We start from the raw sequence: 12,791 nt of genomic DNA, 5'->3' as shown, positions 1-12,791 counted from the left end.
GGAGGAGTTCCCAGTAAACCTTCAGAGACAGGACACGATAAATATTTTAGCATGCTAATACTGTGTATTATTATTATTTATATTTTATTATGTTGAGTTATTTAGTGTATGTGTGCATATGTGCACACATTCATGTCATACTGTGCATGTATGCACACATACACTAAATCAGAGGACAGCTTGTGGGAATGCGTTCTCTCCTTCCACCATGTGGGTCCCAGAGATCAAACCACAGCAAGCACCTCTTCTCAGTGAGCCACCTCACCAGCTCCATCCAATGGATTCTTTAGTTTTCATTGCTTATATAGGCTCCATGTGAGTGAAGAGACCTCCCCACGTGTCATTGTTCATTCCTGGGAGAGAACAGAATAGCCCTCAAATGTGCTCCAATTTGCAGGGTTACCTTGATTTGGAAGTCACTGAGAAGCAGAAGAAAAGCCTCCCCCCACTTTCTAAGGCGACCCCCTAAGGATTGCTACCCTAGGAATTTCGATCCTTTCCCCTTTTTCTCATCTAAAAGTTTACTTCCTGTTGAAGATGACAGGAGTTAGAACTTTGTAAGCCAGCTCCCGTGTCTCTTAAATTTTTTTTAATGTACTAGATTTTTATTTAAGCTATTTCCCAACAATGTTGCATATCACATGGATCCCCCCTTTTAACTATTCTTTTGTTTAACTTTAAATTGCATCATTTCCTCCCTTACTTTTTTTCCGTCTAACTCCTCCCATACACCCCCTTGCCTCTTCCAGAAATTATGATTGTTAAAGACTTTTAATTCCCTTGTGGAGCCATGTGTGGTTATATGCACATGGGTGCAGGGGCCCAAGGAAGCCAGAGGGGTTGGATCTCCTGGAGCTGGAGTTCCAACTGGGCTGCCTGAAATGGGTGCTGGGGACGGAACTAGGAGCCTCTTCAGGAGTGGCACACATACTTAACAGCTGAGCCATCTCCCTAGCCCCTAAGTCAGCTCATTTCTGAGCGTTTCCCATGTCCATATGAAATATACATGCATGCTCCTAAACTATTGTTCTGTTTATTTTTGCAGTGCTGGTGAATCTAACCCTGGGCTCTACCCATGCTACACTCCCCACTGAGCTACATCCCTTACCAGGAAAAGAATGATTTTTCTTTCCCTACACCTCAAACATAGACTGTTAAGACTCGAGGATGCTTTTGGCATTATGGAAAATGCCAAATTGTTTTATCTTTATAACCTCAGTTTTGGATTTCCTAGATAACTATTATTGTAGCTCTCAAAATTGACAATGAAAAGAATTTCTAAGTGTCCCAGTCTCTGATGATGAAGTTAACTTCCGATTCTGTCTGTGGGACAGTCAACGAATCACTTCTGCATGTCTGAAATGCAATGAACTGTGCGTCTCTATGCTTCTAGAAAACACCCTCCCATCTCCTCTCCACCCTGGTATAAATGTATTACTACTAACAACCCTTTCTTATCCTTCACTTAAGATGCCATTAATAGCCCTTTCCTTATCTTCAAAACAGTAATAATTCTGAGGTCTGGGGACTGGGAAATAATTTAACAGATTTATCCTGGAACTCTTTGGAACACCCTGTTTGGAACATTCACACCTCTACCTTTAGCAAGTGGCTATGAACTAGCAAACCCCACCACTGCTATAAAGAGGAATTAGCACCAGGCAAGCTGTGGTTTTCAGTCCTGGTGTTTTTGATCCTGTATTGTCCTCTATAGGAAAAAAAATTTTTTTGAGAAGTGAAAGAGACTTTGGTTATTGTGTTTTTAAATTTAAAAATTGAACCCAGTCCAAGCATGCAAAATAATGAGACACTGTAAAAACAGCCCTCCACTCCGAACTTAATTATATGCTGACAATGATTTTCCCATAGTGAACTGAAGACGGCAATGGGAACATGAGTTTCTCCCTTGATATTGAAGAGGAATCAAGCATTTGCTACCCGGAACGTTGACACTATGGATAGTGAACTGGGGCATTTGTCCTAGTGACTCCATGGAACTCGTGGAGAAATGTCTGCACTCCTATTCCAGTGGCCAGAGGTTCCCGTCCAGGCAGATCTCAGGAGTTCCAGAGGTCTCGGGGACAGGTGGTGCACGAGTATGTAGGCACTTCCAATGGCTACCAGGGACCCAAGGACAAAGAGTCCTCTGTTTATCACCTGCAAGTACAGCAAAATCCAAAACCATTCATCCAGAGGTTGGACCTTGAAATAAACTTCGTCCCTACACCACAGACAAGCACACTGTTCTCCTCCATCACAGACAAGCACTTGGGTCTCTACTGCTTTGACTTGGAAGCAGCAACTCACTTGCTTGACTTCTGTTCAGTTCCTACCCGTATCCTCAGTGTTTGCCTGCCACTGGCTCTTCTCCTTTGTCTGTTTATATCTTTGAGGTCAGGAACTCTATTTTATTTGGTATATATGTGTGTATATGTGTGTTGTGTGTGCACACATGGGAGGTACACTTGCCAGTGTGTACACATGTAGAGAGCAGAGGCCAATGTCAGATGGCTTTCCCCTTCTCTCTCTGATCTACTGTTTTGAGACAGGGCCTCTGACTGAACTTGAAACTCACTGTTTTGGCCAGCAAGTCCCTGGAATAGGCCCCACCCAAACCCCTAGAACAAGCAGATGTGTGCTATGTCCAGTTTTTATGTGAGCACTGGGGGGCGTGCACTTCAGGAAGCACTTTACCCACTGACAAGCCTTCTCAGCCCCATGTTATTCATTTTTATAGAGGTAGAGCTCACAGATAGATCTTAATTCTTTCCAAGCCATTCCCTACACAGTGAAGGGTATCTATCTAAATTCCTAGGCTGGGTGTTTCAGCCTTCTTAGGTCTCTAGATTTTCTTAAATGCATCTTCTTCCCATTTCAGCAGGATGCTGAAGGGACCTACTTGACTCTCCAACTTCCACATAGCCATTCTTACTCCCGGGGCCTCCTGGCTTGTGTTTCTTCAGTCTTTATTCTCTGGCCTACACCCATCTTCTCCTTGCAGTGGTTCATGAAGCATCCTCCACCATATTTGTCAACCTTTTCTATTAGCCCCGGAACCACATGTAGGGTAGGGACAGCATCTTGTTCGTCACAGTATCTGGTGCAGTATATATGAATCCAATAAAACTATAAACAAATACAGTTATAAAATTCCCTGAAGCAGTCAGGAATCAGAATTGCATTCAATGGTACCTCTGGGTCAAATGGTTCTAAATATGTGCATCACTGCATTCTACATGACATCTCGCCAGGTAGTGTTTTATAAATGACACAGTTGGGTCTAATTTTACAAGTTAAGCCCACAAAGATACCACCTAATGCAAAAGTCAGGAACGGATCATGTCGCTAATTCGAAGTAAAAAGCTGAGAAATAGCAGTCACAGTTCCCTTACCAAGTTCTCTTTGCTTCCCCACCCCCATAGGTAGAGTGCATGTTCCACAGTCTGTAGACTCGAGACAGGTTTTATCTGGAAGATAAGCATAATGTCTCTGCCCTGTCACGTCCATATTTCCCTAACATCAATATGGCCATGAAACTGTATGACATTTCAACACATCACGTTTTTCAATGTTGCTTTTCCAACCTTTTTTTGCCAATGCCAGCGCAGCACTGCCTCGTGGTATCTTATTCTGGTGAAGGCGACCTGCCGGGAGATTTAAAACATGCACTGAGTTCTTTAAGAGCTAAGCAGAGGTCTCTAATGAGGGGGAGTGTTTAATACAGTCCTTACCATGGTATAGAGAGGGATGAAAGTGGATGGCATTAGTGCATGAAGAAATTTATCCAGGAGCCTTTGAAACAGGAACCACCTAGAGTTGACATGCGCTCGCATCTGTAATGACAGGAGTCTTAAAGAGAATGCCCGGAGTGAAGCACCTCTATTTCCTTACAACAATATACTACTGTTCTTCACTCACAGTTGTCACAATAATGGAGGCTAACAAAAGAGTCAAATAATCTCATTTTCATAATAGTTACTTCCAAGCTCTCTTAAGAAATTTCAAGAATTTCAAGACATTGCCTTGGAAATGTACAAAATCGAGTCTGGTTTTACTCAGAAGACAATTACAATATAAAACTCTTTGTTTCAACAAAAGACTTATCAAACCAGAATTTCTAGTGACCTTTGATGAATTTCTGTTGCCCGCTACTTAATGGACAACCTTGTTCATGGCGATAAGGATTACTTACAGCCGCGTTTATCCTTGTTTATATTACTTCTTAGAACAAAAGTGTTGTAGCCATCTGGGTTTTACTGTGTGTGTGTGTGTGTGTGTGTGTGTGTGTGTGTGTGTGTGTGTGTATGCATGAGCATGTACATGCACGCACACATGCATAGGTGTGCACACTTCTATATGAACATGCACACAGAGACTAGAATGATATCCTGTTCTATCACTTTCCACCTTATTCCAGGAGGCAAAGTCTCTCAAAGAACTTGGAGTTATGCTGACATTAGACGAGACTCTCGTACTCTGCAGCTACAAGGCCATGGCCACACCCAGTTCTTTTTCCATGCATCCTGGGGAAAGGAACTCAGGCCTGCATGCTTGAGCAGCAAGCGCCCTCACTCAGAATTATCTCTCAGCCTGTGACCTATTTTTAGAGTCAGGCAGTAAATATCAGCAATGTCTTTCAGTGTCTTCCAGAATGCCATCATGTGAGACACAATTACGTATAAGTAGACGCCCACGTTATTTCTCTCTGTCTTCAAGAGAAACGGGAATCGTCAATGTTTTCCTGTTTATTGCGTAACTATTTTCAATCCAGTACTTTTAAAGCAATAATAACAATCATTTGTAATGAAATCTTCATGTGATTGGCTTAAAATGGAATGAATGTGTAAGCCTTAAAAGTGCTCAGCTTTCTGGTGAAGAATTTCTTTGGTATGATGCATTGTTTTTAATTCTATGGGACTCTAAAGACTCAGGATATCCTGTTGAAAAGTCATTCAATAGTTTCAAGATTCCACAATTATGTTAGTGTATCTCAAATTCATATTTCAGGAGAATAGACTATGGCCAACTCCTAAATGCCTGAAATTTGGATCTGTGAAATTTTAGATATTTGGTCATCCTCATCTCTCTTCACATTCCTGAAATGTAGGCGTAAATTAAATTAGGAGTAGGAGTTTTTGCCACTGGCTACATAGTAACACTCTACCTATGTTTAAAGAATGCTGTGTGTGTGTGTGTGTGTGTGTGTGTGTGTGTGTGTGTGTGTGTGTACATGCACATGCTCACATGAGTCTGTGTATGTACATGTGTGTTCTTGTCCATACATATTCTTATGTAGGAGATAGGACCAGAGCACAGGAAAACAAAAAAAGACATCTAGTCTACAAGTGAACCATCTCACTGAGTGGAGCCAAACTTCGCTCACCTCTATGTAATTGTACATAGACAGGTCTGAAATTGCATGGTCATCAGGAATCCTAAATCTTGAGAATTCAGGAAGGCACACACCTAGAAACCAAAATTAAATAAAATGTACATATATTTAAAACAATTTACCAAAACAATGCTGTAGAGATGGCTCAGTGGTTAAGGGTATTGGCTGCTCCTTCAGGTCCTGAGCTCAGTTTCCAGCACCCACTTTGGTTGGATCACGACCATCTGTAACTCCAGCTCAGATCTAATGTCATCCTCTGGCCTCCAAGGGCATCCATGCATATGTGGTGTAAAGTCACACACATACACGTTAAAAAAGGGGGATGGGAGAGGGGAGAGATGGGATAGCATTTGAAATGTAAATATATAAAACATCCACTTAAAAACAAAAAGAATATTTTCAAAAAGCAAAATAAAATCTTTTAAAAAGGGGTTGGGGATTGAGCTCAGTGGTAGAGCGCTTGCCTAACAAGTGCAAGGCCCTGGGTTCAGTCCCCAGCTCCAAAAAAAAAGAACAAAGAAAAAACAATCTTAAAAAAAAATTACTAGTCTACAGCTAGGTCAAACTAAACAGGGTTCCTACAAGCAATATTCTAATCTTGTAAAACTATTAATTACCACAACAGTCTAGAAGTGATGAGCAATGCCCATAGCATATTTCCTGTTGAGATGAATCTTACAATAAAGCTAACATTAGACTATCGGTAGTTAAAGTTGTCATTTCCCTTTCTTTACAAATGGAAAATAATTCAGTGATGGCTAATCTATATTGTGAACTTAATTGGATTTAGGATTGCCATGGAAACACATCTCTGGGTATGTATCTATAGATTTTCAGAGAGGCAGAACTGAAGAGAAAAGATGCACCTTACAATGGGCTGCACTACTCAATGTGCTGGTGTAACAAAATGAATGGAAAGGAGAGAGTGGGGCACCAGCAAGTCTCTCTGCTTCCTGTCTAGGATGCACTGTGCCTCACACCTCACCCCTGTCACCATGCCACCCCAGTCCCATGAACCATGGCCACTGTAAACTGAACCTTTTCCTCTTCAAGTTGCTTCTCTAGTTACAGAAACAAGTAACTGCATGCTCGCTCATTCAGTGACTTTGAATGATGTTCACCCCTTATTTACTACTCTTTCTTATGCTTCTTTTGGGGCCTAGGGGTTTCTAAGAGTGTGCTGTGAAGGCTGTAGGTGAAACTGGGCCACTGAGGTGGGAAGGGAGAGAAAGGTGCACAGCTCCACCATCATTTGCTGCTCTGAACTTTTGTCTGTGAATGGATCACCGCACAGAACTTGTCTTAGGCCGCATCATAGCGTCCCTCGAAGACCCATGTATGACATGCTTGATCTCCAGGTAAGGGTTACCTTGCAAGGGTGAGGCTTGCCAAGAGGACCTTGGGTCACTGGAGGCATGCCCTTGGAGGGGACTGTGGATCACAGACCTCTCCCTGTCTCTTTCCTTCACTTCCAGACCAGGAGGTGAGTGACTTTCTCCTCTGTTGCTGGTGCTTCACCATCATGCTGCCTCTCCACAGGCTTAGTGCAAGGAGGCCAAGAGATCACAGAGTAGAACTTCTGAAACTGAGAGCCATAGTAAACCTTTTCTCTAAGTTGATTATCCCAGGTATTGTTACAGTAACAGAAAGATGACCTGCACAGACCTCCCTTAATCCAGGCTTCCCTCTCTGAATGCTCACAGCTTGGGATGGGCAATGCCCATGGCAGAGATGTTATTCCAGTGCCAGGATCATAAATAGACCCACCATTAATCCACCTGGGCTAGTTCACGTCCCACTGAGAAAGTGTACTTACTAAGATCATTATTGAATTTGTCCATTAACTCATCAAATACCAAGCAGTCTTCAAAGCCCTTAAACAAGACAAATGGGTTAAAAAAAAAGGCAGGCATAATGAAAGGTCTCATAGCAATGATGAACAGAACTAGTATTGGCAGTTATAATGCACAGGCTGGGGATCCTTAGTACATAACAGATAGGTTCTTATCTGATGTCTAATCATGATACAAAGACCAGCAGATGGACCCTGGTTCTGCCTTTGCCCCATCGATACCTGTAATTATTATAATGATTTGGAAATTAATGGAAAAAAATCAATACATCTATGCTTTGGATGGAGCCCAATGCTTCTTTAAGACTATTGTCTCTTTGATGAGCTAGTTTTAAACTAGTCAGGTCTTTAAGATTCATGCTTAGGATGATTTCGTGAACTGAGCATGCAGCAGAGGTCTGCACCTGCCATGCAGGAAGCCTTAGGTTCTATCCCTATTTCTGCTAAAATAATTAATAATAGTATCAAGTTAACTGACTTCCTGTAACTCAAACCTAAGGCAAACGTTGAACATGAAGAACTTCAGAAACGAGTAAGATGATACTCGGTGCAACAAAGGATAAGAACCCTGAGTACTGTGCATCCATTATCTACGAATTCAGATTGCAGTTTTAAACACATCAAATAAATGTTCACATCAAATAAATGTGTGATTGCCTTTGACAGAAGTCATGTCTGCAGACTCTTCATGGTATGGCCACTCTGACATAAGTGATCGCAAATAAAGCCACGCCAACAGTTCTAAATTTTAACCTAATGTGTTTTCTCTCCACAAGCATTGGGATGGACACTTAATAAAACTGCAGTGTTACACTTGGGTGGGTGGGGATCAGGTACATTATGCAAAACACTTTGTGTAGTGACTCCTGGAGGCGAGGTTTGAACTACTGCCAGAACCTGGGCGTTTGTCCACAGTGTGACAACCGATGTTGACTTATGTCCTTATAAATCAAAGTGCTTTGCAATGGCTTTGCGAGGAAGTCACAAGCTATTTTTATTTGGAGTTCTATTATCAAAGCAAAATATGACTGGTGACTGCTGAACTATTGTCACTTGTACATGCATATAGATGCAAGAAGTTAATGAGATCCCTCAATATTAACATTCAATAAAGGAGCACTACATTTTAAAAGTCTCTTTCTAACCAGGATAGCAAAATTGTCATGAAGGTGATAGTATTCAATCATAAGAGGTGTTTTCCTCTACTGAGCTCTTGTATCAAATAGTATGGATCTTCAGTGGGTTGAAATCAGTCTGACTGAGCAACCAGGGTGATGAGCGAATAGGCTGTGTCCTTGGGACTGTGGGGATGGTTTAAAGCTTTTATTTAGGGTTTACTACTGGAGACAGACCTCGGAATGTTCTAGGAACTTTCCTAAGGGAAAGGAACTCACCGCATTCATTCCTTGCCCAAAAAATGGGACGATGGCATGAGCTGCATCTCCCATCAGCACACAGCGTGACTTCAGGTGGAAGGGAGAGCACTTTACTGATATCATGGGCTGGGCAGGCAACAGAAAGAAATCTCTCATGAGGGCTTGCCTTTGGAAGAAAGCAAAGGGAATGCAAAAAGTTACTTGCTTGCCAAGCACCGCTAAATTTTTCCAGATTCATTGGCTTTATTGCCATGATATTTTGCTGAAAAAATATAAGAGAATGACAACAAAAAAACAGCAAATGAAGGAAGAAAATTCAGTTCAATGGAAGAGTGTTTGTTTAACATATGCAAGGCCCTGGTTCGATGCCCAGAAACAGGGGAAACAAAAAAGAGGGAAGTTGAAGTTTCTTCTAGGCTTAAATTCCACTATTCTAGGGCTAAGGGGATGGCTAATTTCATAAAAGGTTGGCCATCCAAGTATGAGGACCTGAGTCTGCAGTCTTAATTTCAATGCAAAAAGCCAGGTATGGTGACACCTGTATAAAACACAGGATGTGGCTGTAGTGTGTGTATCTATAACCCCAGCACTGGGTGCAAGTTGAGGCAGGAGGATTCCTGGGGCTGACTGACAAGCTTTCTACTGCCAGAATTTGGGCATTTATTCACCGTGCTGCAATCAACTTTTAAAGATATATTTCTACGAACCAAAATCTTTGTCAATGTTTTGTAGAAAAGATTCACAAGCAACCTTTACTTGAAATATATTCAATCGCCAATACAATATTTGACTAGAGACTGTTTAGACTGCCTATTCATCAAGCCAGAGGTATCCATCTTGCTGGCAAGCTAGCCTAGCCCATAGACAAGCTCCTGGTTCAGTCAGAGACCCTGTCTTCAAAAATATGGTGAAGAGCAACTGAGGAAGACACCCAACATTAGACTTCGAATCCCAGAAAGATGCACATATGTGTGGACACATGTATATTTGGACCACCTCTACATGGACATGAACACATACAACATAAACATGTATACGCTCAAGTCCACTATTCTGATCACCGTTATCTGTGATCATGTTAATTACATACAAAAGGATAAGTCTGGCAGCATCTGAATTATTTCAAATGTGGCATGTCTATGTCATGTCATAAGAGAATTATTTATGTACATGAACTGTAGTGTTTTCAAATGTATTATTATGTGTTAGACTATGTATGTACAATGTATTGTAGACTCCTGTGAACAAATGATATGCTGCATTTTGCTAGACCACAGCAAATGGATACTAAGTTAACGTGACTCCTTATGTACTAGGAAATGGATAACAGTGATCACAATCACATCTGGGGGGATTTTAATGAGTTGGCCAATGTCTACCATATTTCAATGGGCTGGTCAACCCAACTTCTCTATTGTTGAACATGATGACTATAAACACACAAAAAAACCCTCTAATATGTGTGAAGCAGCCACAGAGGTTTTATAAAAGCCATAACTACAAAACTACTACATGTCCTCAATAGCTTTAAGCCTCGGGCCATTGAGCTGACTCAGCAGGGGAAGGTGCTTGCTGCCAAGCCTGACGTCCTGAGTTCAATCTCTGGCAACCCCATGATGGAAAGCAAGAACTGACTTCTGTAAGTTGTCTTCTGCCTGAGTGTGCATCCCCAGTGTCCCCTTCCCAACAAATAAACAAATATTTAATGTAACTTAAAAAGCATGTAAAAGAACATAAAGTCTGGCTAGAGATGCAAGGAAGGACCGTGGAACAATTTTAGACCACATAAGAGCTAAATGTGGTGCGCAGACAGATTCTCTTCAAGGGTCAAAGTTGTGGGTCTGTATAGACCAGGAACTGGTAACACCTGGCAGTTTTTAAGCCCTGCTATGGGCTGGGGTCACACTTTCCCTTTGACACAGTTAGCTGTGGATTTTATAACTCCTCTATCAGAAAGGCACCTTGATAATCATCTCAAAGGTCCAAGATGGGAAGTAGGAGGCAGAAGGGAGATTGAAATATTACTGTAAACCAGGCCTGGCGGCACATGAGTGTTCTCAGAATCAACGTCGGAGGAAGAAGGATTCTTAGTTCCACATCAGCTCAGGCTACTCAGAAACAAAACCAACTCCTGTTCCTCTTTAGCCTGATTGTTCATGTGCCCCAGATTCACGTGTAAAACCCCAATCCTCAGTGTGACGGTAATTGCAGCCAGGAACTTGGGAGCTAATTCACTCACTCACTCACGAGCCTGGAACCCAGATCAAATGGGACTTGTGCCTTACAAAAGCCCCTCAGTCACGGAAAGTCTCACAGGCAGAAGGTGCCCTTTGGTGAGTCAGGAAACAACTCTCCCCACGACACCTTAGTGTTGAGTAGCTCGGCTTCCAGAAACTGGGAGAGATGGCTTCTGTCACTTCTAAGTCACCCAGTGTGTGGCAGCCTAGATAGATACCACTCTCCCTGTAGTATTGTTCTGTCTCCCTGGAGAAAACACTGGAAGAAAAAGTAAGCTAGGCGTTCGTTCGGTTGGGGGTATGGGGGGGAGGGGCTGTAGGGGAGTTGGCGGAAGCAAAGTCCTGAAATGGGAACACACAACACAGTACATGTGGAGGATGATGCTGACAAGGGCCAGATGAGCACAGACCATAAGTCAGCCAGCTAGCTAACTCACTCCACCATGGATGGGGCAGAACTTAATCGGCGTGGACCCTCTGCTGAGCAATGTATAGGAGGATCTTACTTAGGCCCAAGTAGGTAGGATCCTGTTTGCAGCATTTCACCACCAGGAGGCCTGGGCATCAGAGAACATAGGAAGGGGACAAGCCTGAGAGAGACCTGCATCTCCTGTGTCACACACATATCTCTGTCTCTCAAAGAGAAGACATCACATCCAGTCTTGTGGCCCGGGGAGCCCGAGAAAAGCCTAGGGATGTTTGTGCTTGTGTTTTGGGATAAGCTGAGCACAACTTTTACAGAACCTCCACTTACAACACAGAGCCCACTCAGATTTTGCTCTGATGCTGTCTTCCAGCCAGTGTGTTTTAGAATTTTTTTTTTTTGAGAAAAATTGAAACAAGCTGAAACAGTTTTGTTGGAACTTGAACAACTAGAACCAAAGAAATGAAAGGTGCAGTTTCACATGGAGACTTACTCGCCCATCAGAGGGATGGCATCTGGAAAGTTCTTCTGGAAGAAGTCCAGCACATCACTATGCGTTGGAAGCTTTTCAAACTCCTCAAAGGACATGAACAAGGTGCATGTGAAAGATTTGTCCTGAGAAGGAGACGAACAGGGTGAGAGAGAAAAGATACCCGTGACATTGGCACTAAGGGTGGACCCCTAAACCACGAGCCCTCGCTGGAACTAAGATGTCCTGAAGGAGAATTTCTAAGACAGTTTTGTCACCTTTCCCAGGAGGAAAGCTCAGCGGTGTCTCAGAGGTGCTCCTTGCCTCCCAGGTCACCCAGAAAATTGCTACCTGAAAACCTTCCATGTTCACCAAGTAAATACTGCAGTCCTTAGATTGCTTAGATGGGGTCAATGTGATTTTTTTTTCCTTCTTGTTTTCTTCCTCTTAAGACAGTATTGATCCTGTGATAGACAGTCACAGGAAGAAAGACTACCAGAGAACACATAGCAAGCTAGCTAGGTAAGGAAAGACCCTAGAGACTAATAAAAGAATACACACACACACACACACACACACACACACACACACACACACACACACACACTAGAATGTAAACCCTAATGTCCCACAGACCTCAAAAACTGGAATTTCTTTCTATTATATAATCTAAATCTCTTTGTCATTACTGCATCCACTTGCTCCTAGACTGCCTCTAATGCAGACAATATCCTTGATGACAGACTCGTCATTATTCACCTAAGTACAGTCTCCTTTCCAAAGTAAATATTGAACTTGCTTCTCTTTCTTCCTCAGAAGCCCAAAACTTCAAAGACATAGTCATCAAATATATAAATGATGAGATCAACTAACCACATAAATGTCTAACACAAAAGTAAATGACAAAAATGTTAATTATAGATGTAGATATAGATATATGTAGCTGATAGGAATTTGTACATTACCATGTTCGGTAGGGCGATCATCATAAAGGCATTTCTAGGCCAAATGTGAAGACAGTTAGGTTCCATGGCATACTGC

At 42.3% G+C, this 12,791-nt stretch overlaps 1 protein-coding gene across 9 annotated transcripts in view; it reads right to left on the bottom strand.

The window, feature by feature from the left end:
• Positions 1-61: 61 nt before the first annotated feature.
• Positions 62-12,791, bottom strand: part of Kmo (kynurenine 3-monooxygenase) — a 31,769-nt gene continuing 19,039 nt past the window's right edge. For 5 of the 9 annotated variants that reach the window (XM_006250327.5, XM_006250325.5, XM_039091045.2 and 2 more), the window contains 9 exons: positions 12,716-12,787; positions 11,775-11,896; positions 8,639-8,786; positions 7,209-7,266; positions 5,384-5,466; positions 3,732-3,833; positions 3,585-3,644; positions 3,393-3,467; positions 1,747-2,157 (listed from right to left, as the gene is read on the bottom strand). In XM_006250327.5, the coding sequence (XP_006250389.1) occupies positions 1,981-2,157; positions 3,393-3,467; positions 3,585-3,644; positions 3,732-3,833; positions 5,384-5,466; positions 7,209-7,266; positions 8,639-8,786; positions 11,775-11,896; positions 12,716-12,787 (897 nt within the window). In that variant the 3' untranslated portion in view covers positions 1,747-1,980. Of the gene's footprint in view, positions 2,158-3,392; positions 3,468-3,584; positions 3,645-3,731; positions 3,834-5,383; positions 5,467-5,945; positions 6,978-7,208; positions 7,267-8,638; positions 8,787-11,774; positions 11,897-12,715; positions 12,788-12,791 lie in introns of those variants that run through there. The other 4 variants (XM_039091044.2, NM_021593.2, XR_005492281.2 and 1 more) reach the window with 4 other exon arrangements.

Source organism: Rattus norvegicus, chromosome 13 (genome assembly GCF_036323735.1).
Source record: "Rattus norvegicus strain BN/NHsdMcwi chromosome 13, GRCr8, whole genome shotgun sequence".
NCBI lineage: Eukaryota > Metazoa > Chordata > Mammalia > Rodentia > Muridae > Rattus > Rattus norvegicus.
Note: the sequence above shows the minus strand (reverse complement) of the source record. Positions and strands in the feature narration are given on the sequence as shown.